Source organism: Pleurodeles waltl, chromosome 6 (genome assembly GCF_031143425.1).
Source record: "Pleurodeles waltl isolate 20211129_DDA chromosome 6, aPleWal1.hap1.20221129, whole genome shotgun sequence".
Taxonomy (NCBI): domain Eukaryota; kingdom Metazoa; phylum Chordata; class Amphibia; order Caudata; family Salamandridae; genus Pleurodeles; species Pleurodeles waltl.
The window spans coordinates 935,358,778-935,385,644 of NC_090445.1; the positions used below are offsets into that span (position 1 = coordinate 935,358,778).

General features: G+C 41.5%; 1 protein-coding gene across 6 annotated transcripts in view; it reads left to right on the forward strand.

The window, feature by feature from the left end:
* Nucleotides 1–26,867, forward strand: part of JAKMIP3 (Janus kinase and microtubule interacting protein 3) — a 698,412-nt gene that overhangs the window by 401,428 nt on the left and 270,117 nt on the right. For 2 of the 6 annotated variants that reach the window (XM_069239745.1, XM_069239744.1), the window contains exons 4-5: nucleotides 16,472–16,687; nucleotides 18,197–18,316. In XM_069239745.1, the coding sequence (XP_069095846.1) occupies nucleotides 16,472–16,687; nucleotides 18,197–18,316 (336 nt within the window). The remainder of the gene's footprint in view (nucleotides 1–16,471; nucleotides 16,688–18,196; nucleotides 18,317–26,867) is intronic. The other 4 variants (XR_011204932.1, XM_069239748.1, XM_069239746.1 and 1 more) reach the window with 3 other exon arrangements.

A 26,867-nucleotide genomic window follows, 5' to 3' on the forward strand; every position in this document is an offset into this window, starting at 1 on the left:
GGGGCCCAGGGGAAGTGCAGGCCCCGCCACATGGACAAGGCCTCCCGCACCCCCCCTCACCACAGCACACAATCCTTTTAACAAGAGACCCCAGGACAACAGAGATGGTTGCCGGTGTCTGGTGGATGCTCCTGGGCAGAAGCCCCCAAAATATGAGCTGCGGCCCAGCAGCCAAATGAAATGAAGAGGTGTCGTAGGTGATCAACCGTGGTGGCCGGGGGGGCGGCGGGCAGTAGAAGCGACCGAAGTGCAAGAAACCGCGCGAGGCTGTAGAAGTGCCAGCTGCCCCTGCGAAGAGAGGGCGGCCCCAGAGGAAACGCAGGCCTCGCTGCGTGGAGATGACCCTCTGGCCCCTTCCTCACCATCCAAGAGTGAGATCCATCAGCCGGGAGAGCCCGGGACTAAAGGGCTGCTCAAGAGCAGTTGGAAACACAAACAACAAGGAGGGGGGCAGGTGAGAGATGGAGCAGGCTGGTAAGTGAACCTCCAGGAGAGCCGATGGGAGGCGCCCCTGTGGGCACGTGGGAACCTAAGCCACCCCACCCGTGCAACCACTGCAGATAGATATTATTGATGCAAATGGATGTTTAAGGCTGAGTAAAAGCATCTGAAAGAGATCCCAAAGCCTATTACTAGGGAAAAGCTGAAATGGCCCGCAAAATTCAATATCCTGTTAAAAGGCTATGGTTAGAAATCGAGGACCCGCCCCACACAGACGAATAGCATCACCAAGTACGCAGTTTCACGAATGGCAACTAAAGAAGCATCAGACCCACCTGAGCTGGGACCTGCTCAATCAGACCCTCCGCAACAAACAGAGCCCACACTGCAAGACATTATGACTGCCATTCAAAGTGTCAAAGACACTTTGGAGCCAAAGACTGACACAGTAACACTTGAAGTGAACCTCATCAGGACAGACCTCCGCAAAGTCACAGAGAAATTAATAGTGGCTGAAACTCACATCTCAGGCCTGCAGTCTGTCACTAAAAGATTGGAGGAACAAGTGCAGGGCCTCGCGACACAAACTATAGCTATCACCGCCTGCCTCGAGGATCAAGAGGGCAGGGCAAGATGGAACAATATTCAAATAGTGGGGGTGCCTGAAGGGGCAGAGGGCCATTGTATTGATCTATTTGTGGAAGACCTGGTCCTGAACCTGCTACAGCCGAAGAGACTTAAAAAAAAAAATCAGTTGAGAGGGCACATGGACCTCCGCGTCCCCAGCCGCCTCTGGGAGCCCCCCAAGAACAATCATAGCCCGTATATTCAACTATAGATATTGAGATGCTATCCTATATGCGGCACGCACACATGAAGGTTTCAGAATTCAAAACGCTACATGCGCATTTTTCCTGACTTTACCCTGCAAGTTCAGAGACAACGGAAGTGCTTCAATGAAATAAAATGAGCTCTACGAGAATGAGAGCTTAAGTACATGATGTTATTCCCGGCAAAATTGAAGGTCATTGTGGAGGGAAAGACATGGTTGTTCACCACACTGGAAGAAGCGTGGGACTGGCTTGAGGGTTGGAGGGTGCAAAAGAAGAAACAAAGGACCCACAGACCATCGCTAGATCCTAGAGAGCAGTCCATTAAGGAATGCACAAACCTCATCAGAGACATGTTACTTTTTAATATCCAGTGTATGACAATCGGAGGGGATAGGTGGAGGTCCAAGCCTCACCCCATAAGTGGTTGAGAACTCCTGCTCAAAGTGAAGGTTGGGGAGATTGAATTAAGACAAATCCAGAAATCTGTAATGTATGGCATGGTTGTAATGTCATGCCCACACTTGTTTATGTTGTTAGGACGACAGGCTCTCTGCAAATTGGGGAGGTGGGTGGTTGATAACTCATAATGTAGTGAGGGGGTAGGTTGCAGGAAATTAGAACTGTTTACAATTACGTTTCACAGTATGTGGAGCTGTGTAGTTCATTGCTCAGATAATATGTCTGTGGAGACGGTGAAGCAAGGTATGGCGGTCTGCCAGAGCCAAGACCCACTCTTTTGGAACAGAAGCACTACAAATTCTCACCCCGAGAAACCCCACAGCTCACATTATGTCAATGCTATGTCGCTTACTGATATGGTCCTGGAATGTAAATGCTCTGGGCAACAAGATAAAGCGCACATTAATTCTCCAATATCTCAGGAAACATTCCCCAGACTTTGTGCTACTCCAGGAGACGCATCTCCGAGACACTACATGTAAAGCTCTAGACAGATCTGGTTATAAACTACTCGCCCACACAGGCTACACAAGCGACTCTAGAGGAGTGGGGATACTGATCAAGAAATCAACCCCCTTTATACCACAGCACAGTTCGTGTGACACTTTGGGGAGGTATGTAGTGATATCCGGCATATGGGGGGAAAGTCATGAATGTGGGGTCTGTGTATGTTCCTCCATGTCTACACTCGCTGACATTTCCTGAACTAAACATGACCCTACTAGGTCTCCCGCATAGGACCCTGAGCACCATCATGAACCCACGGGGTGACACTAAGGCACTGAGTTCCTTTGTAGACAATTTGGGACTGGTAAACATTTGGTGGACTCGCAACCCACACTGTCGAGGGTACACTTACTTCTCACCCCCAATAATAGCTACTCTCATATAGTCTATCTGCTCATGCAACATGGGGACATACATAAATTCCAAGATGCTAGTATAAGACCCCGGGGTGTCTCAAACCACTCTCCGATCAATGTTACACTACTAAGTGCAGTTCGGACCACATCCCTACCCCCCTGAATAAGCGCTTGGCATCTTAAAAACCCGAATATCAGGAAGGCACTAAGGACCGGGGCAGAGACATATTTCTAGGAAAATATGGTCTCAGGGACATCTGCAAGTACTTTATAGGAGGCATTTAAAGCGGTAATACGGGGCCAGGCACAGGACCATATTGGGTGGAAAAGAAAAGAAATGCTCCTACAGTGCAAGGCACTGGACCGAGACATTGAAAGGCTGGATTCGAGGGTACAGACAGATCAAAACAATGATCCTGGACCTCAGCTGCGCCTTAAGCAGAGGGACCTAAGAGACATGGTTGAGGGAACTGCCTGCAGTTATGCAATAGCCATGCAACAACACCTCTATGATGTCAGTGATAAGACCAACAATCTTCTGGCGTAGCTGGACAGGAGAGACCGGGAGAGGTCCTGGGAGCCAGAGATAGAAGACAAAGAGGAGATAACACAAGCTATGCAGGGGCTTCAGTCGGGGAACGCCATGGGCCCGAATGGGCTACCGACAGGGATGTACAAAGCCATGGCCACCAAAGTAGCATCATACCCGTGGGCCATGTTGCAGGCTGCACTACAGGACAGCATCCTCCCAGAGGACCAATGCATGACCACCATAGTTGTAATACACAAACCAAGCCTTATTGGCCAATCTCCCTATTAAATGCGGAATCTAAAATCTTAGCAAAAGTCTTGGCGAATTGGCTCTAGGCAATAATATCATCACTGTGATTCCAAAAAGAGGGGGTGGGGGGAAGATATAGTCTCCACCTCAGAGACTACATAATCCTGTAGCCTTTTTCACACACAAATGTAGGGTCTCTTGGTCTATTTTTAATTTTAATTTTATGTATGAAGATGGCACTTAACTTGATTTGGAGCTCACCTACAGTACTTTGGGTGGTAGTATAAGTAAGATCATTTAATGTGTTTGTTACTTACTGTTTTCAGTTCTATATTTGTAAAATGGGCAATTGTACTTTCCATAGCCCTGAAGAAGTCGATGCGAATATCCTTCGCTTGACAAAACACGTGTTGGCTGTTGTTTTGGAGGCTGGTGCTTTGGAATATGGTCAAGGGGAATATTTCAGAGAAAATAAATAAGAAACTGGACTCAAGCTACTGTTTATTGATTGTTTGGTTTTTGCAACAAGAAGAAGATATTTGATTACATGAGATATGGACAATATTATTCTCTTTATTTGCACGTAGTGCCTTGGATTTTTATTTAATAATATCATCACTGATCCACCCTGACCAATCTGGCTTTATGTCTCGAAGGGGACTCAACCTTTAGGGGCTCTACAGAGCACTCCACATGACAAGTAGTCCTAACTCTGAGGAGGCAGTCCTCCTGGCACTTGACACAACAATGGAATTTGATAGCATTGAATGGCCATATCTGTTCGCTACGCTCCATAAAATAGGTTTTGGACCAAAACTTAGCAGCTGGGTGCACCTTCTCTACAGTTCACTTACGGCACATGTCCAAGTGATTTACCAGGTGGTCACCTTATGCAGGGGAAGGAGACAGGGGTTCCCCCTCCCCCCATGATATTCGCCCTGGCTATAGAACCCTTGGCTGCCTGGGTGCGCCAAGACCCCCTGCTATGTGCGAATACTGGGGTGTGGTGACTGGGAGGAGTGTGTCTCTCTTTATGCCGACGACATATTATTGTACCTCACGCGGCCTTCCTGCTCCATTGACAGAGTCTTGCACATTTTCCAAACATTTTGTGACTATTCCGGCTTCCGTATAAATTGGTCCAAATCAGTGCTCTTCCCGTTGACGGAGATCCCACTGAGATTTCCGTGGCACAATGAGATACAAATGGCACAGGATAGCTTCAAATACTTAGGGATACATATTACAAGGGACTCCTAAACATTTTTAGACATTAATCGCATCCCACAAATAGAGCGGCTTAAAACTGATGTCTCACACTGGAGATCTTTACCATTATCACTCATGGGCAAAGCGGCCCTGTTTAAAATGATGTCCCTCCCCCGCCTACTGTACGTCTTCCAAAATACACCTTACAAAATCCATATTTTGGCAAATAGATCAATCACTGAGGCTTCTCCTATGGGATGGTGGGGTACCACGCATTGCAATTTGTAAGCTACAACGGGGAGTATTTGAAGAGGGGATTGTACTCCCGGATATATCTAAATACTACTGGGCCTCACAACTGGCGGTAATAAATGAATGGGTGTTTGCCCACAGCAATAAACCAGCTTATCGAATAGACAGGTCACAAATGGGAAGGAGAGATTACTTAACAGTGCTGCATAGGCATAACACAGAGAGGACAGTTGCAATGCACACAAGGACAGTGGTGAGGGTCTGGAGGGAAGCCACCAGAGCCCTAAACTCATGAGGCATACTAACAGAACAAACTCCCCTGTGGGATAGTGCTTTCTATGAGAAGAGGGTAAATTGAAGGGTTTCACGAAGTGGGAATTACAGGGCATTGAACGATTGGGAGACGTCTGGAGAGATCACGCTTACATCTCCTTTGAAACCCTCAAGGTAGAATATGGTATGAGACATACGGAACGTTATAAATATCTACAGTTGGGACATGCTCTGCGGTGCCACATCAGGGAGGGAGGAACAATTTACATCCACCACTCCACTAGAGGACAGACTCCTCACAGAACATTTACCAGAAAAAACATCTACTTTATATAGAGAAAACTCCTAAACAAAGCCCCAGGCACATTGGGACCCCTCAGAGAAGCATGGACCAGACACCTAGAATACTTAACAAAGGAGGATTGGCAGGAGGCATTGCAGAGCCCAAGGGAAATTGCAATCCAAGTCAGATTTAGGCTGATACATTTAAAGCTCCTACATAAGGCATACTGCTCTAGAACCCTTCTTCATAAAATCCATAAAGTAGACACACCTACATGCCTCAGGGCTTGTGAGCAAATAGGTACCACATCCTTTGGGCCTGCCCAGTGACACAGCCCTACTGGTCAGAGGTCACAGCACTAATCAAGCAGACCACAGGACGCCCGCACCATCTATCCGAAAAGTGGATTCTTTTGCATATAACAGAGAATGAGCCGATGCCAAGATATGGTAGGATATGGGCAATGCTAGCATTTGGGGTGGCCAAGCGAAACATTGCAAGACTATGTGGTCACCATGTCCTACAACTGTGGAATGATGGGAGTCAGACCTGGGCTTGTGCCAGGGAGCTGAGAAAGTCATGTATCAGAGCCAGGGATGCCCACATAAATGGGAGAACATATGGGGACCCTGGATTAATTCCAGGGAACACATGAGGCCTGAATGGTAGCATCTGTACTCACTGGGAGATGAGGAGGAAATCAGAGAATGTAAGATATGCATTGAATTAATAGTACTTGGGCCGTAAAAGCACCAAAAGATGTAAAGTCTGGATAGACGTGGCAAATGGAAATTTATGTAAGCATAGCCGCTACACTAAACAGAACTGTCACTGTCATTTATGTACATTGTTGCTTGAGCTTGAGTTGAATAAAAATAATTTTTAAAAAAATCAATGACCACTATATGGTTCATGGTGGTTGTCTATTTGGGGGCTCTATCAGTTTAGTGAGCATTGCTACCCATTCCACCAGATCCTCTGTCAAATGATTATCCCTCTTTGAACTCTTCATGTGTTGTTCATATGCCACCAACCATATGACTAGCTCTTTTTTCCAAGCCACATTTCGGAGGGAAAGGAAGGGGATCTAGAGGATACTCAATGGATATTTATTCTGCACTTAACCAATACTGTACCAAGAGTTGCCATGCGTGTCCTTATTTTTAAGGAATACATGATTGGAAAGATATCTATCAAGCATTGTGTCATTGAGTGGACCAGTAGGATGCTAGTGATATGTTGTAAGCATTCCACCACTGATTCCCAGAATGGAACCACCCAGGGGGCCGCCCCATAACATGTGAAAAAAGTCAGTCCTCTGCTTGTCAAACCTGGGACAAGCCGAGGACCTGCTGGGATAAATTGTAGCCAGTTTGTTCAGGGTGAAATAGGTTATAAGAAGAAAGTGAAACTGAATAAGTTTAAAGCAAGCATGAAGTGAAATTGTTTTCACCCAAGTGCATGCCATGTGTGCATGCTGCAGAAACTGACCAGGGCTGAAGGTGAAAGCAGCTTCAGCCTGATCGTAGATGAGAAGTTGCTTGTTACTTTGTAGATCAACCACCCCTTTCTCATCACTCATCTCTCCATTTCTGGACTAACAGCATATCTCTTATCTCTTTAAAGGGTTTCAGAACGCATAATGGGATACTGGGAATGTAGGGTGTCCTTTTCAGGTCTTTTGCAATTAACCTCTTCCACACTGCCACCACAGTTCCAAACTGTAAGACAGCTTATGTCTCACCTGCAATCCCAACAAAAAGGCCTTGGGGAGTGAGTGGAAGTGTGAGATCCAGCAAATAGATGCTTTCCCCAATTGTCTTGTGGGTTGAATAATTGAATCACATGCTTTAACTGTGCTGCTGAGTAATATAAATACTCTGTCTGATAGCCACAAGCCCCCTGTCGCCAGAGGAAGCTTCGTAATGTCCTGCTTAACAGGTCTGCATTTCCCTGCCCAAATTAGTGCAGTAAGCAATGCATCTAGCTCCCGGAAGAGCCTGGTGGGTAAGGGGCACATTGTGTTCAGTAATGTGTATAAGCAACGAGTAAGAAACACCATTTTGGCCAGCGCTATCCTACCCATAATTGATAGACATGGTTTGTTCCAAGATTTGACCAAGGCTGCAAGTCCAGTGAGAACCCGTCCCATATTCAAGCCATATTGTGCCATAGGCTTCACTGAGACCCATATGCCTAAAGACCAGAAGTGGTCAGGGTACCACCTAATGCCTACCTCAGGCAATGCTTCAGGTGTAATGACCAGCGGGCCTTCAAGTGAATTTAACAGCAACTTCTGTTTGCTTAAATTAATGCTGGACACCATGCCAAACTGAGTTAGTTCAGAGAGGAGAGCAAGGACTGAAAGTCTCAGGTTTTGTAAATACACCAGCATGTTGTCTGCATAACAGGAGATTACATGTAGTATATCTCTGACTTTTATTCCCCACTCCACCAAAACTGCTTGAAGGCAGCATGCTAATTGTTCTGTCGCAAGCACGAATAGCATTGAAGATAATGGGCATCCTTGCCTCATTCCCTCCTCTGTAGAGTCCATTCACCAGATATCCACCCTCCCGTCTTCACCCTAGTTGTAGCCCGTTTATACAGAAGGTGTGTCTAGTGCAGAATTCTGGCCCAAACTCCATTCCTTCCATCACTGCTCATAGGTACTCTCCTGATGCTGTATTAAAATCTGTTCTGTGTCTAGCACAGTTAGTGCTAATGGTAATGGATGTCCCTGCGCTGAGGATAAGACATAAGTGAAGCATCTTATGTTATGCGTCTTGCCCCTACTCGGTGTAGTGTCTCCCCAGGCTGGGGATCTGCCAGTGACTACACCACACACAGTAAATAACACATAATTATTCCTCTGCGAATACCTGTGAACTCCAACATTCCAAACCAAGCTTTCATGACATTCTATTCTAGCAATTACATCATAATGCTATGGAGTCTGTTTGGAACCAAAAGGTTTCTATCATAAAACTTGCAACACACTACACCTGGTATAGAACAAGATTAGTTTGTATGTATCAGAGTGCCCACTACTTGCACAGCCCCTTGGCCAGAACCTTGTTAAGGATTTTCATGTCTGTATTCAGTATAGATAATGGACAGTAAGATGTCAGGCATGTGAGATCTCTCACGCCCTTGCAAAATAATAAAATTAACACTTGCCACATGGATGTAATGAAGAGACCCTTCTTCTCGCCTCCATAAAGACCTCGAAAAGCTCCTTAGACATTGTAACCAAAATGGTCTGATATAAATCTGCTGAGAGCCCACCTGTGGCCGGGTATTTCTGTTTAACCATGTCATTAGTGGTTTTCCAGAGCTCTTCAGCCATAAGTAGGCTGTCCAGCTCAATCCTCTGGGCTGATGGCATTTTTTGCAAGCACATTGCAGCCAGATAAAGAAGTACATTCTCCTCAGAAATGTTGCAAGTTTGCGTAAATAGATTTTAGGTATTGTTTACAGGTGGCATTGATCTCTGCTTTTGAGGTGATATCAGGTTCCCATCTTGTCTTAGTCCCAGGATATGGGTGTAACAGTCGCGGCTCGCCAGCGTTACAGGGGGCACGGTGTTTCACAGAGCAGCATTAGGATTGGCTGGGAGCGCCTGTGGATGCTCTCTCCAGTCTGGCAACACAGTGCCGGGCTGGAGAGAGCACACTGCGCATGTGTGTTTGTCCGGCCTGAGATGGCCGACCAAACATACATGCGCACTGAGTGGAGTGCACAGTGCACTCCCCTCACTGCTTGTCACTCCCATGGCCCCGCTCCTGTCACAACAAAGGGATAATAAACATAGTTAAACTATGTTTATCAAACTTCATTGTGACAGGTTTTCAGCTTCAGCAGCTGGCGGGGGGGTCGAAGCTCCTGCACCACAGTGGAGGAGCCACCACTTGGGTGTAGATTACATATACTAATTAAAGTCTGAATATGCTCTGTACATTTATGCGCTGTCTTATAGCTCCTCTCACTGGATGCAACAGCATTCAGCCTGGTGTAAGGAGTCAGAGTCAAATAATATGCGCACTGTCACATACATAACTAGAAAACGTTTTTTATAGTGCAATGTGGAGTAGAGGTTGTGCTCTGTTGCCACTAGAAACACAATTTATCTAGTATGATGAATCTCCAAAGTCTGCCCTCACTAAATAATTGTAGAGACCAAAGAGTTAGAGCATGTACGAGGCATATGCTTGCAGAGTGTTGTGCTGCAGGGTCTGCACTCTACATTATATGCAGCATAAATGTTTTGTTGATGTAGCTTTTGTGGTTGCTATACAAGAGTTCAGTGCATAATGGTGGACTGATCAGGCCATTTACCATTTACACTACCAATAACATGCAGAAATTATGCTACAGCTTAATGATCTACTTTGGTCAACATCCGTTCCTGAGCTGTGCTGGGAAAGATAGTGTAGGCATTGATCTTTAATATTCCTTCAATGAATTTAAGAGAAAGCGTAGATAGTGCACTCTATGACACCCCAACTGCTGAGGCAACAATTCCCTGGTAAATGCATGTGGCCAACAGACACAGTGAACATAGGCCCTGCACAAATATTGGAGAGGACTAACTTTTGATAGTCCACCTGTCCAAAACAATATTTATGATATGCATTCATGAATAATCTGGTCCTCTTTGATTAAAGATTATGACCTTTATACTCAAAACTTCTTCTGCCTCCTTCTCTTCCTCTTCTGTTCATCCACAATCCTTATTTGCTTTGCCATGACTTCAAGTGAAAACATTTCAGAAAAGCAAATTTGCTTTGTAGCCCCGCTTTTTAGTTTGCCCCTGGTACCTGCCTACTTCCACTTAGTAGAAACTCAAAAATGCAAATTACAGACAGTTCTAAATTACAAATGTATCATACATCACATTAGCAATTAGATAGCTGTAATTGATAGTTATTGTGGCTCATAAGTATAAAACAGTTTTGCTTTTGGAAACGACCTGACCTGGCCGTTTTTTTCCATAAAAATGCTTTTTCATGTGTACAAATGCCAATTTACATTTCAGTAACTTGTTACTGAACTGTAATTTGATTTAATGAGTTGATATTTGGAAGGGGTGTGTTCAGAGCATCAATACCAAATTGCAGTTCTATGTATGAATCTTATGTGATTGAATTATGGTTGCAAAATATTCATTTTGTATCGACTACAGAAAGATATTGGTAACCATTTGCCAAGGCCCCTTTGAGAATGTAAAAAAAACATTTTTAAAAGCAGAGAGTGGTCCCACAGACCACTCCTATTCTTAAAAAAATACATGTAAACGTTTATTTTTTTCCTTTTTAAATGCATCCCTTTTACCTTTAAAGGAAAACGGGCTCCATTAAAAAAAATATTTGCTTTATTATAAAGCAATCACAGACATGCTGGCCCAGTGGGCCACTATCCTTGTGATGGCTTCATTCAAAATGATTCATAAATTGCGATTTACCTTATCAATTGTCATTTGGTAGGTCAATTTGCGACCCATTAGGAATTCCTATTGAAAACTTAAATTTTCTTACATTACAAATTGTGATTTCCCACATCGCAATTAGGATATTGCAATTCCTTAATTTTGTACATATGGCCCTGTGTGTCATCTGTTAAATTTGCCATCATTGGCATGGTCTCCCCTAACTTTTTGCCTCTGCTTCCCTGGTTGTTGATGTGTGCTGGACTCTCTTTTTGCTGCTTTTGATACTCTGGGCACTGTACCACTGATAACCAGTGCTAAAGTGCAGGTGCTTCTGTGTAAAATGTATGTGTAATTGGCTATCAATGATTGGCATATTTGATTTACTAGTAAGCCCATAGTAGAGTGCACTAGATGTGCCCAGGGCCTGTAAATCAAATGCTACTAGTGGGCCTGCAGCACTGGTTATGCCACCCACATTAGTAGTCCTGTAAACAGGGCCCAGACCTGCCACTACAGTGTCTTTAGGTGCAGTTTTAAACTGCCAATTTGACTTGGCAAGCGTACCCACTTGCCAGGCTTAAACCTTCCCTTTTTATACATGTAAGGCACCCCCAAGGTAGGCCCTAGGTAGCCCCATGGGAAGGGTGCAGTGTATGTTAAAGGTGGGACATATACTGGTGTGTTTTATATGTCCTAACAGTGAAATACTGCTACATTCTGTTTTCAGTGTTGCAAGGCCTATCTCTCTCAAAGGTTAGCATGGGGGCTACTTTTAAATATTATTAAAGCCCAGTTTCCCTTTGAGGGCAGATAGAAATGTGAAGTTTGGGGTCTCTGAACTCACAATTTAAAAATAGATTTTTTAGTGAAGTTGTTTTTTAGATTATTTGTTTGAAAATGCCACTTTCAGAAAGTAGGCATTTTCTTGCTTAAACCATTCTGTGACTGTCTGTTTGTGAATTGCCTGTCTGGGTCAGTTTGACAGTTGGGCTATATGTGAATCCCCTCCAGACAGTAAGACAAAACGAGTTGGGAGTAGGTATAGCCTGCATATCCTGATGGACATCTGTGCTAGAGTGGAGGGAGGAGTGGTCACTTACACCTGAATGGGCTGTCCGTGCCCTCTCACAATGCAGTCTCCAACCCCCTTGTGTGTGTTTGAGGCCAGGCCTGGGCAAGGCAGATCTTCAAAACAAGAGAGACATCCCCTTGAAGTATGGCAACTTCAAAGGCCAAGAGGGGTATAAGTATTGGGCCCCAAACCCCTGAAAATTAGATCACTTCTGGATTCAAAAGGAACCTATGCCAAGGAGAAGAGCTGAAGAGTTAAGAAAAGGTCCTGCCCCTGCCTGTGACAGTGCTATGTTGGGCTATCCTGCAGTTGCTGCTTCTGCGTGTGAAAGGGGACAAAGACTGGACTTTGTTGTACTTTCCTGCTTGAGGAGAATCTCCAAGGGCGTGAACTGAGCGTGCCTCCTGTTTTGAAGTCTCAGGGCCATCGAAGACGTCCTCTGCCAGTACCTGGACTCTCTGCTGAGACTCTGCCATGCCAGGTGGTGTTGTATCCAGCACCATGGGCCCTTGGGCAGAACAAGATCTGAAATCCATGCAAAGAAACCTGTGCAGGGAACTTTTTGACGCATCATCTGCAACGCAGCTGATAACGAGGCGTTGCCGGCTTCGCGGTTGAAATCGATGCTCCACCTGCATTGCAGCTGGGAGATCGACGCATTGCAGCTGGAGAAATGACACACAACACCCGCTTCTGGCTGCTGATAATGACGCAAACCCCACGCAGTGTGGTTTTCTAATACCGTGCGACCAGATTTTCCACACATTGTCCCTGGGCGCCAAAGTCATCCCGACTCTGCGCGGATTCAATGTACCACATCTGGAAATTGGCGCATCGCTCTCTTGCAAGGGAGGAAAAACAGCGCATCTCCGATCCGACTGCAGAAGAAACGACGCACGGCCTCCCTTGTGAAGAAGGAATTGACGCATCACTGTCTTTTCCGATGCACGTTCGCCCATGCAGCTTTATTTTTGACGCAAACCAAGTACTTTGTGCTAAATCATTATTTCCATTGTTTTGATGGAGTAAGACTTTTATTCTTTTGAAAATTCATATCTTGACTTGTGTATGTTGCATTTTTGTTGTTTTGGTTCTGTTTAATTTAGATATATATAACCTATTTTTCTAAACTGGTCTGGTGTCCATTTTGTTGTGTTTTCACTGTATTACTGCATGTGTTGGTATAAATACTTTACACATTGCTTGTGAGTTAGGCCTGCCTGCTCGTGCCAAGCTACCAAGGGGGTGAGTGGGGGTTAACCAGGTGTGTTTCTCCTTTGCCTGGAGGGTCCTTGCTTGGACAGGGGATAACCCACTGCCTAACAAAGACCCAATTTCTAACATCATCTTTTTTAGGAATCTACTATTTTGGTCGTAATGCAGAACTTGCAAAGTCTATTTTTTTTGCCCTGATAAATTGTGGTATACTTTTGTACATTCACAGCCTAGTATGCTAATGGTTAGTGATTTGCTAAATATTAGTAAATTGGTCCCCTTCCTGGAGAATCCAGAGAAGAACGCACAGGTAGCACTACCTTTCTCCACCAAAAGTGGCAGAGGAAATGTTACTCAGCTCCAAACCATGCCCTTGGAGACCAAATAGAAAGCAAATGAAGTTAAAATACTACTAGGAAATACATTGACTGACAAGCACAATTCATGGGCTCTCTTGTCAAGGAGAAGTTATCAGCAAATACTCCCTGATACAGTGAAGGGGATCTCTCCACCAAAGCATTGCCTTTCAAAGAAGCCAACCTGGGCAAGGCACATGAAGCCTCTATCATGTCAAATAGCTTTTAGGTAGGAATCTTAAATTACTGTCATTTCCATTGTTATGACTGCTATAGTCCATGCATAAAATGTCCTTTCTGATAGTATGAGGGGTTCTCAAAAGCTATTTCAGAGTAAAATGAGCAGGGAATCGTGGGAAATCCGTCAAATCCAATTTTATCAAATTCTTGGCATCTCAATACCACTCATCTAACTTTTTAGAATCTTTGAAACAATTTAGAAACAAAGAAAATAAGAAAGAATAATCTCCTATTGGAGAACAGGCTGGTAGTCCATTAGCAGATTGCACAAGAGCATGGAGTAACACCAAGAGCACCTAGAACTGTTAGTGAGTGAAAGAAGGCATATTGATCGAAGATAGGAAGCCATTCCAGAACAGATAGCCAAGAGCAAAGGAGAAAAGTAGTCAAAAAACGTAATTATCCCTTCAATATAGGAGAAACACTGTTGACAAGTTGAATTTTAATTACAAGGTGTAATGTTTTGATACGGCTCGGGGCCCAAGACTGGTCTAAAACTAATAAAATGTGACACCTGAAGGAGAACCGACGCTGCTATTCAAACAGAGCAAACAGGGCAAAATATAAGCTGCCAAGAGCCTCCTTCTGAGGGCCCTGATACTACCACTGATAATTCCCATTCCACAAGTTACCAGTCCTAGAGATACTGGTAATACCGGTGGGGGGAAGTACCATAAGATTACAAGTGAAACCCTGGCAGTTCAATGAAAACTGAAGAATTACCAGTTCAGAGTCCAATGGTTAGTGCTTATTTCCTGCAATATTATGGCCAGATGCTCATCTGCCTTTTACAGGCGGAGTCTCCAGGTAAAATGCACCAGTCCTGAAGTGTTCCCACTGGACTTGTATGTCCTAGGTGCTGGTTCTTCCTGCTACTGAACCCATCAGAATTACCAGGGCACTCGTAATGAGGTTGCAAGGGAGTAAAACTCGCTCCTGAAGATCACGTTAGGTCGCCACCTGCCTGACCTTATCATACCTTCAGTGAAGCTAATGAGCTGCAACAACAACTGTCAAATTTAGCTATCCAGAGGCTTATCCCAAGATGATGACCATACAGAAGAAATCACTATACCACTTGCACATTTTAATAACTTCTAAAAAGCCAAAAGAAAAAATAATCTCACAATACCTGCACCCCTCCGATAGTCTACACCACACATCCAGAACCTCCATAGCCTAAGTGCTAACATTAAAAAGGGTCAAATAAATCACTTCCTTCTTTAAGAATACGAATCTGAATGGGTAAATCGAAATGAATCAAGTAACTCCAAAAATGTATTCTTGTTTTTATTTTCTAGTTCTGCATATCCGGTGTTACTTAACATTCACATGTTTTACAATTATTTTATATGAATACTAAAGATTTATGGTTATTCAGGTATGAACAAGCAACAGCATGGAACTAGGGGTAATATTGAGGTATTTATATAGGCACAAAATGGTGCCGTAAAATGTTATTTTACAGCTTATCTTTTCTATAAGCTCTAATGGTGAATGCTTCTATATCTGAAAATGCATAGCAAACAGTAAGTGCAGTGGCCCCATGTCAGACATCAGTATAAAAATCTACATTTTCAAATTCGTTATGCACCCTTAGAATACAAAGGCATGACAGTCGAGACCAATTCGATAAACTAGATGAGACATTTTGCTGAACTGGGCTCCCATTTTATTTAATCTAATGTTATTTAAAGAGACATTGCTGTTGTGTATACCTCACACGAGAGGATTCCAGTGTGGCAATTTGATTCAAGTAATAGTTTTCATGACTCTGCAGAATATGAGTAAATTACATATATGGGGTTGCCTCGAGATTTTCTATTGCTAATCTTTGACCCACAAATAATATGTCATGTTGGTTTGGACAGGCAGGCATTGTACTGGTTTATTTACATGTACAATTAACTAATGGTACCAATACACACCATTATATGAGTTATTCTCGTGACTATCACTTGATCTGCTATGCTTGGTACTTGGGTAGTTTTAGACATAGAGACTGGAAATAGACAAAGCTCATCATAAACGTTTCTAATTCCACTTGCATTGATGAATCCTTAGACTATTAGTGGACATCCCTTATCACCTGCAACTGACTGAATAGAAATAAGGTCAGTAGTTCCAACCTGCTACGCTCTTACACAATTGTGTAAATGAAGCAGGAGAAATACTCAGGATATCCTAGTTTTGAGACATAAAACCTCCAGGGCAGAAGCCTGTCTGGGAGAGTTCTTCCCATCCGTGCATAACTGTCTTTGGGCTACTTATTACCATGTCACACAAGGCCTTCATAACTGTAAAAACCACATAAAAAGGAGAGGTTAAAATAAACATGTTGTGGGAAATAAAACATTCTCTTTGTTTCTACACAAAAGGAGGTGGTCAATGTCAGGGAGATTGGCTGAGAAATTAAGGCAGTGGAACATAGTTTTCTGTTATTATTTTGCTTTGCTTCAGTCTACATCACACTCAACCCTGAAGCCACGTTTGGTTAAAACGTTGCTGCTACATTTTGACACTGTTCTTCTCCTGTATAGGTTTAAGAAAAATAACAAGGAAGCTTGACAATTATGTATGGAAAGCACAGTCATTGCTTCTTTTACAAGTGCAACATCTTAGTATTGGTGTATTTTAAAAGCTGTTCAACCAAGTAAACTGATTGTGAATCTGTTGTCTCGTTTAGATGATGCAGCTTTAATAGTACCTCAGACTTGTATACAAATGCATGCGCTGTGTGACTGTGTTTTGTTCTCCTTATAGATGGAGGAGATCAAATTAAAAGACAGAACAGTCTACGTGCTGGAAAGAGAGTTAGGGGTGCAAGCCGGGCATGCTCAAAGACTTCAGCTCCAAAAGGAAGCTTTAGATGAACAACTTATCCAGGTCAAAGAATCTGATCGGCATCTGAGTAGCCCCAAACGGGAACTTCCCTTTGCAGTGGGTGCAGGAGACACTTCAGATCACTCAGGAAGCCCTGTAAGCACTTTCACCTGGTATTCAACTTAAAAAACACAATATTTTAATGAGTGTGCAAGCAGGAGCTTTCCCTTAGCATAATCTAGAAAATGGTGAACATGCTTTTGGTTGCATTTCAACCATACTGATTGTTATTTTCAAAGTTGCCAATGGAAAGCTTTGGCTTGTTTTGATTGGTAGGGAAAAACAGCATAATATTAAAACACTGCTATTGTTTAATTTCGCTTTGGCTAAGACTCTCTGCTTATAAATATTAAAACATTTCATAAACAGTAGGTGATGTGTATACTCTTGGATCCAAATGATAATGCCAATTAAAAGTGTATTGTAAATAGCAGACAAAGCGCATTTCGTGTGCAACCAAGTGGCAAGCACAATTATTGTACATTAGTAGAGTACTGCTTGAACTTGTTTTTTACTTCACATTGTACATGCTAAGTGCTTTCAATAATTTAATCTAAGTGCTTCTGTTTGATTCAGAGTATAATACATTTGCTATGATATCCTTCAATACTCTATAGATTTAAATCTCAAATATGTTGGAAATTCTGTCTTTAAAATAAAACAAGCATGACAATAAACTATATTGTCAGCTTTTTAAATGATTTTAACATTGTTCATTTGGTTCCATCAAGATTGCCTTTGAAGAGGGGCTTGATTACTTTATTGTTTTGCCTTAGAGATGAATATACCATTTATACTCTAGAAGGAGCCTCTCCTGCACCTTTTGATTGTGGAACCCCAAATGTGGCTTGATAGTAATAGGATCAAAATCATTAATTGGTTTCTTTCTTTATAATTTGACATTTCTTCTAGAAGATACTATAATGATAAGATAGTGTAGTCAATATTTATGAGACAAACTTTGTTAATGGGAAATGATATACTTTGAGTGAAGGATTAAAGTGGTTTCCATTACTGTGCACTTCATCTCAGGATAAATTTCAACAAAATCTAAGGGGATTTTCCGCATCAAAGCACTTATTTTAAAGGTATTTTTTTAAACACTCAATTCAGTTGTAACATATTGCAAGCTGGAGTATTGTTTAGTTTCACTACTTTGCTACACTTTATTAGGTATAACATTCATACACTGTTCTATTAATTCCATTCTTAACAATAGAGCCTTTAGAACATGGGTATTTTGTTGCTAAAGGAGAATGACACCCACTTACATTATTTTGAGTATGACTGCTTTTCAGAAAGTCAAAGCAGAAAGCTACTTACAGAATTACAATGTGAAGTTCTCAAAACAGCTTTGCCCATCCTAACGTGACATAATTGAGATGTGTGTAATCCATTTCAATTTTACATTGAATTTATTCTTTAAGTTTGTTTCATCACATCTCTTGCTGATATCATCCCTTTTGTTGTGCTTTAATTGATTTCAGCTTCCAGAATCTTAATGCTGACTAGATTTTCTAAATATTAGGGGGTATTTTCTGGTGCATGACTGTTATGCTTTAATTTTTCTGATGTACAGTTATTTGCAGTTGATTTTTGTTTTAGGAACAGCAGTTAGATGAAAAAGATGCTCGTCGCTTTCAACTAAAAATTGCTGAACTGAGTGCAATCATCAGAAAACTGGAAGATCGCAATGCACTGCTCTCTGAGGAAAGGAACGAGCTTGTAAGTGCAGAAATGTAAATGATGCATTTTTATTTTGGAACATAAGCCTTTCAAATACAGTTTTGTCAAATCAATGATTTGTATGCATTATGTATAACACCTGCCTTTAGCAGAATGCAAAAAATAAACTTAAACGTTTAGTGACACATGGGGAATAAATTACAAAGGGAATTCTCAGATCCATGGTTACACCTGTAGCAAGAAGTAACTTACACTGGTGTAAAGAATACTACATTTAGAAAAGTAAGAAAGCTTACATAAGAGATTGATACAAGAGTGATACTTTTTTATGTGTTTGTAAATTATGCACACATTTTCTCTTTTTGCATTTGATTGCCAGATGCTTGCTGCAGATCTATTCAAACGTAACTTTTTTGATGTTCATGAACCATTTATAAGTGCATTTCCCTGTCTAATCTGCCCACTTCAACTACAGCTGAGAGATCCAGACATAACTTCAGCAGAAAATGTGGAAAGAAGGAGAAATCACTCTATTTTGCACTCTGGAAATTGGAGAAAGAATAGAGATTTTAAGGAAAATACTTTTAAGTTAGAACCAAAAGATTTTGTTAGGATGATTGAAAAATATCCAAGACTCACTAAAACAGCATCTGTTACCCAACGCAAGGAACACATATGTAGAGCTTGGAAAACAGCTGTAACATAAGTTTTTGAGTAAATCCCATTACCAGAAGACTGTTCCTTTTGAAAGTAACAAGTTAGGATTGTTTAACAAAGGAAGTTTCCCTAACACCCGTTGCCGGTGTAACTTAAGAACAAATGAAGAAAGAAACTATGATATTCAAAACATATGCCAGTTATGCTAAATAGTGTCAAAATAATTCAGCCTGAATACTTGCTTTCCCTGATTGTCATCTCTGTTGTGAGCAAATTACTGAAATTATGATCTTTATAGAGTATACTGTATAAAGAGTTAAACAAATTATTACATTTTACTAACAGAGATGAGAGAACTGCAAAGTTTCAGTTCTGCTTTAAATAACAATGCACTGAAAATGTAGGAAAAAGGGGTGAAAGTTAGGTTTACCAAATGGGGAAGAAAACTGTCTAATCTTTTTCTGGTTTAGAATCTTTTGTGATTGACAAGGGAAGCTAAAAAGAGCAAACCCAGAGTGATAAGTGGGGGCATGTATATTTGATAATGGAATTCTATCAAAATAATAAAAAAATGTCATGCAATTTACTGTGGGGCAACTTCCACATTTTCACATAATTGCCACATTTTATAAGTTTATGTATTCCTGTATCATTTGGATTTACCAAAACTTTTATTGAACGTCATTATTTAGCCCCAATGCTCAAGTTCTGTTCATGAGCCAAGACACTTTGAGGTGTTTTAATGCACCTAGGTGTTAAGCTTTTGTGAGTAGTACTCACAGATGTTCAACAAAAAGCATATTGGTTAATTCAGCCATCAAGGCTTTCCAAGATTTCACACCTAATGGCACACATGAGACTACCCTGGAAAAAAGTACTTCTGTGCATGGAGATCAAAGTATGAATCATTCAAAACACCAACAACCATCTTTGGTGAATTGGACATGACTTTGTTTGGGAGTCACATCTATACTGTACACATTTACAAAAAAATAAATCTGAGAAATAAGGAAAGAATTGAGGAGCATAATGTTATTGCAAAAGTGTAGGATCTAGATAATTTTATTAAGTAAGGTTAACTAATGTTATATGTGTTCATGTTAGGGCGGCTCCAAATTGTACATACTAAGGTCCAGATGTACTGCCTTGCTTCAATTGGAAAGTGAAAAAATACACTATTTGTACTACAATATGGTCAATTTTGTCCCTTCCCCAGCACTGGTGTTGTCTCATAGGTATAGTGAAAGGGTGGGTACATTCGCTAAATAATATGTTTTGTAATGGAAAGGGAGCCTTCCAGTTAAAAAATATTATTTAAGACTATTGTCACATTGTATGTGTGCTGCGTATTGCAGCACACGCACAATTGGAAAATAAGGAGAAATGGAAACACTTCACCTTGTTATACCTGCTTCGATGGTTTTAACACAAATGCCTGTCTATGAATGTCAGAATATAAGGTCTTGTCACAACCCATGGGCGCTTGCATGGGAACATCCATGTAACACCTATAAAATGCCCTCTTGATACAAAGTAGCGCAATATGGCACAGAGCACAACTGAATGTTACTTTGTGGAACTTTCCAATGTAAATCTGGTTTGTGTGATTGGATTGTAAATTCCCACCCCATTACTTTGCAATGGGCTTTAGTAGCAAATTAAATTCAGGTTTAGGACTAAGGTAGGAGGTGACATTTAGTAGCAATAACTTGCTGTGCTGATTCAACTGGATAAAGAAGGTGAAATAATGAACCAAATCCAGGCAATTCTGATAAGGCTTCCCAAATAAAGCCTGACAACAGCCTGTTAAAAATTGGATGTACCTTTCTCAAGACAGGGCCACTTTAATGAAGCAGTTTACATTTGAGGTACATTTGGTACAGAAAAGAACTTCCTTATTTCTTTCTTGCATGTTTTCTTTACCAGTCACGCCATTTACTGGTTCCTAGTACGGTGCTATCTGCCCAAAGGGATTAGTTTGTTAGCCAGGTAAGTTGGGCTATTGTTTTTATTACCTTCTGGGTGATACAGATAGTTTTGAATACAATGCAGGCCTAGAGGGCCAGCCAATCTAATTCCTTTGGTGTTCAAATGACATGGTCAACTTTTTTCAAGCCCTTGATGAATCATGCCATTGAATAAAGAATGTCTTAAAGGGAGCGCCAGAATGGTGTCAGATACGCTTTTGAGAGCAACATAGTCACTATAAATTCCATGAGTATGAACATTAAGACTTTCATTGTCAGTCCCATATAACATCAGAAAGAAGGGTTTCATTTTTTATTGCTGTTTTGTTGGTAAGAGCTATGAAGATTTTGTACATTCAGTGTGGCTTTAAAGAAGGATAGTTTTCTTGGATTCTCTTTCCAGCTCTGTGCATTTTAGTTTATCATCTTAAGACTGTAAGATAGCTTCCTTTTGGTGTGCTTGAGAGAATGGTACTCTGACGTTAATTCGTTTTTGAAAAACGGGGGGAGGCAACCGAAAGATTTTGAAATGCTGACACCCCTGCTATACTGACTATGTGCGGCTGTTCATGCTTCAGCTGAGACCAGCCTTCGACTATGAGCAGGGTAGTTTGTCTATGAAGCCCTTTGAGATACCTAAGTCTTCACTTTGATGCTAACTTCACAAAGACACAATCAAGTTCATGATTTAGAAGTCTCAAATTAATCTACTTCAGATGACTGAAAATGTGGTCCAGCATGGTTACTCCCAATACCTCTCATTGGCAGAATATTTTAAATTGACTTGGAGCACAAAGAGATTAGAAATTACACAATAACATTAGTTGAATGAACTGGATGGATATCAAAAAGACAAAACACATAACTCTAGATCTCAAAGTCTGTAGTGTCACTAACATAAGAGGAATTGTGAGACGCATGCTGTGTAGTACAAAAAGAGTGCAAACTAGTTTTCCTCCAATGAATTTGACTGCCCATATACAAGTGCTTTTAGTCATTCACATTTCTTTCAACTGGTCTTTTTTTCAGATAACTTCATTCAAGGCACAAATTGAAATTAGTTCTTTAATGAAAGAGCAATTTACTGTAAGATGCTGTTTGAATTTATTAATATTCCACTTCTCATCTACATAATTGTCTTTCAGTTACCATTTTCTATTGCTGCTCTGACAGTTGGATTACTCCATCCTTCTAAAACTGATAATGAGACCTATTTAAAAAAAAATTCACGGATTTAAACAATGGGGTTCATACATGCACAATTAGACACACAATGCAGCTTCAGATAGATTTCTAAAAAGGTAAAGCTACTTGCATGACAATGCAACATGGGCTTCCTTTAAGTCCTTAAGTCTTTATGACTCCTCCTTGGTGTTGACTAGTGGATGTGGGCTCCTCTATCATGCTTTGGATGCAGGTCTTATATTGGGCCAAGCAGCCTAGGCACAGTCGGACAAAAGCCACAAGAGTATCTCCGGGGAGTTACAGGAGCCTGGCTATGGCAGAGTGCCACTTCTGGCATGCATTGTTCACACCTTCAGAATCCTCCCTGCCACTGACTACAATTGCTCCCTGTGCCTACGTGGCCCAATCTGAGAGGAAGTAGTGCATACAAGCAGATGAGAGTATCATTGTAGAAGGTTGTGGAGATTTGAGAACGCTCAAGTTTTAGAGAGCAACATTGAGCCTAAAGCAGTAGACAGTGGTTATTGTACTGTTTAATACCCTGACGTATGTGACATACCACACAATTCACACAATTAGTAGTTATGTATAGTTTAAAGGATTTAAGACATTTCTACATCATTCTCTAGCTTTTTAATAGAGTAAAAGTCCTTTTTATTTTTCCAAAGTGACAGTACTGACTTAGTTCACTATTGTTGGAAATGGCCCTTTTTGCAGGGTTATCCCCAAACTTCCTCTGATTTTTTCGGATCTGTTTTTGCTGGTTTTAGGACTCTGGACTTTTTACCAGTGCTGGCCAGTGCTAAAGTGCAAGTACTCTTGGTCTAAATTAGATTTGTGTTTGGTTTACCATGATTGGCATATTTGATTTACTGGTAAGTCCCTAGTAAAGTGCACTATTTGAGCCCAGGCCTGTAAATCAAATGCTACTAGTGGGTCTGCAGCACTAATTGGGCTACCCACATGAATAGCCATACAAACCTGTCTCAAACCTGCGACTGCAGTGTCTGTGTGTGCAGTGTTGAACTGCCATGTCGATGTGAACCTGGCAAGTGCATCCACACCTTCCCTTTTACTATATGTAAATCACCCCTAAGGTGACCCAAGGCAGCCCCATGAGCAGGGTACAGTGTAATTAAAAGGCTGGACATGTACTAGTATACTTTAAATGTCCTGATAGAGAAATACTGCTAAACCCGTTTTTCACTATTTCAAGGCCTATCTCTCCCGTTAGGTATTATGGGGATTGCCTTCAAACATCTTTAAAGTGTAATTTTCCATTAGGGGCAAATGGAGATATGGAGTTTGGGATCTCTGAACTCACAATTTAAAAATACATCTTTTGGTAAAGTTGGTTTTGGAACTGTAAGTTTGAAAATGCACTTTTAGAAAGTGGTTATTTCCTTTCTTAACCATTATGTGCCTCTGCCTGTCTGCTGAATACACGTTTGGGCCAGGGTGACAGTTGGGCTATGGGTAAATTCACTCTAGATAGTCATAAAAAAGGAGCTGATGTGTGTCCTGCATACCCTGATGGGTCTTCCTAGGCTATAGTGGAGGGAGAAGCTGAAAATTGCACCTCAATAGGGCTGTGCCTGCCCTTACACAAAGCAGTCTCCAACCCCGTAGAGTGCGCCAGGGTGCAGGACAGGGAGAGGCAGGGTCTCGTGCACTACAAAGACTTTCCTTTGAAGTTTGCCTACTTCAAAGGCAGAAATGAGTATAAATATTGGCCTGCTCACCCCACAACTTCAGAAAACGTCTGGACTGTGGACATTCTGCCAGGAAGAAGAGCTGGATGCTGTTGGAGGAACTGCCATTCCGCCTGTTGCTTTGCTGTGCTGGCCTGCTGCCTGCTGCTTCTGTCCTCCCCCTATGGGAAATATCGGGTCCAAGCCGACCTTTGATGGGAAATGTTATAAAACCACCAATATAGGGAAACAAGCACAGTGCAAGCATTGTGCAGCTAAAAAATTAAAATAAGTAAATAAGCACAGCACAAGTGCTGTGGAGGCAAAACAAGAAAAAAGATACATGGAGATAGGTGGATGTAAACAGTACTTATGCCTTGGGACATTGATAAGAGCAAACACACGAGGAACAAGAATTGGTAAATGCACAAAATAAGCTACAGCCACTATAACGAAGGAAAACAAGTGGCAAGCACAGGAACCAAGGGGCAGGAAGTAAGCCTCTTTTAAGACATATATATTAATAATGAATTTCACAAGCACATTGCAAAAGCTGTGCAGGCAAAACTTAAATAACCATGACAAATTAAGACTCTTTTGTGGTGTGTGTCAGTGAGAAGATAGAAAGACCGGGTTAATCTAAAAAAGTAACTTACTTCACTCCACTCTGAATTTTGTTGACAAGGTTTATGCCAGAGATTCTATAATGCAAGGCAAACATTTTCAACGTAGATCGAAACCTTTGGATTTAATTTTAATTTATACACGTAAATATTGCCACATTTTTAAGAAAATAAAATCAAATCTGCTCTCAAGTAATTAGAGAGACAAATAAAATATAACAAAAAGTTCTCAACCTTAACAACCAAAACAGTTAAATGTCGCTGGGATTTAGATTTAGGAAATGTACCAGGAATGCTGTCCTTGAGTTAATATGTGCTTCAAAAATGTGTTGGATGCTGTTTCTATTACATGCATCGGCAGAGCCATTAGGCCTGCCTCTAAGGTGCTAATAAATACAAACAGCATATATGCATACCTGTGTTTACATGTGTTAGAACGTTAAAGTCTAACCCATTGGCTTTGCCAGTGCTAGCCGTATTTTTTAAATACAGCGGGTATTTAGAGCGTACAGCATTAGGCGTGTGTTTGTTCACACCCATTGTAGAATGGACACATTTTAAGGTTAAATTACACTTTTACAAAATAAGCATACCTTCCCTTCACACTCTGTACGTAGGTGATTGTGGAGCTGCGATAGCTCCACAGGCATAGCGTAAACAGCAAAAGACATCTGTACGCCAAAAGCTAATTTTCCCCAAAAGCCTTTGCCTTAATATTTCTCTGAATGCAGCTATAAAGTGCAGGTTTAGATGGAACCCTGGATGCCTTGATGCACCAAGTCATCTGCTTTACTGATTAATCGGCAGTCATTCACTACTTAGGTGTATATAGAGGGTCGAAGGAGAACGAGATTATTTGAAATGAAGAGGGTTCACTCACAACAGTAGTTGGTTGGCTGACCATTGAGGGAGATATTGGTGGTGTGATGGTTTGACAAGTGGCTAGTAGAGGGAGTAAAGCCAACGGTCCTTTAGGTCTAAATTCTGCGTAAGGACACACCTTGGAGTGTGTCCTCTTGGTTTGCCGGGATTAGAGTGTAGATTTTTATGCGATACATGTTTGACACCTGGCACAGCCAACTGTATAACTACACCAGTGGACTGACTGTACTTGTGACCCCTGCACCAGTATCCGTATATTTCCACAAAGGCGCACATGTGCACAACCACAAAACTGTGAGAAAAAGAAGAATTTCAAGTCTGAGTGCAACTCAGGGACGAGAACCAACTGAAGTCTTCTAAACTTGCTGTAAAAAGTAGAAATGTTTGCTATTGCCCACATTTCTTCATCTTACATAGTGACAAAATGTTTCCAATGTAAAACGTTTACTTTTCCTTAACCTGCAGACTTGGTTAAGAAGACACCAAATTCTGCAAATGTTAGCTTTATTTCAGTCCTCTTCCCCATAAATTCCAGCAGTTTGACCTGGAATCTGTCTGGGGAAACCTGTCAAGAGTGCTATAATTACCGCACAACTTGTAACTTGTTTCCACAGGGAACAGAATGTAGCCCTGAACTTGTAACACGGGTCTTAACATACAGCCCAGGCTTTCCTATCATTAAACTCTCATGGTAGGTATTTCGCATATACCCATGACCCATACAAGCCACTGCTTTCTTGGGTGTGCGTCGCGGGATGTGGAGTGTGTTTTGTGTAGCAGTCCCAAAATGGAGGCTCCTTCACCCAGGTGTAATGCACCTGAGGTGCTGATAATTAATGTAATGTGATTCTGGCTGTGAGGATCTGGCACACGTGTCACTTAATTAGGCTTCTCTATTTCCTCTAGAGAACTTTTAAGACTTTATCAAATTAATCCAATAACTGAACGTTGAAGAAAATAAAGTTGCTACATTACAAACATAATTATGATAGGGCTGTCGATCCCCAAGAAGTTTGTACATAAACTTTAGCAATTTCTGCAATCCGTAGGAAGTATAGGGATTTCTGAAAGTTACCAATTAGCAAGTATAAACTACATCCTAACAAGCAAATTCAGCTTTATAATTATTCTTCAAAAAAAAGGAACGCACTTAAATTCCTAATGCCTTTATCTGCTTTAGAGGATGCGTTGCCAGTGCTGAGAGGTAAGCAAGGCCAGAGACGTTTGCAGGCAGCACATAGTAAGGCAGTAAATAGAAACATCATTTTCATTGCAGCTGGTTGAGGGGACAGTTGGGCTTTTCAATTGCTTTCTTTTTCATTGATAGTGAGCTGTTTCTTAACCCACCTCTTCTGGTGCCATTTGTTGGGTTTTGCCTCAAACTAGAAATCTAAAACTGTCTTCCTCGTGGTGCTTATTTGAAGGCAGCTGTTAATGGAATGTTATGTGCAGGTCGAATGTGACATAAATTCTAGATGACAGCAATAGTAAACTATCGTGGCAGTACAGAAAAATCAATGCAATATAAATTTACTGATCGTTTGAGACAAGTAAATCAGCAAAAACATGGCACAGAATATAAAAT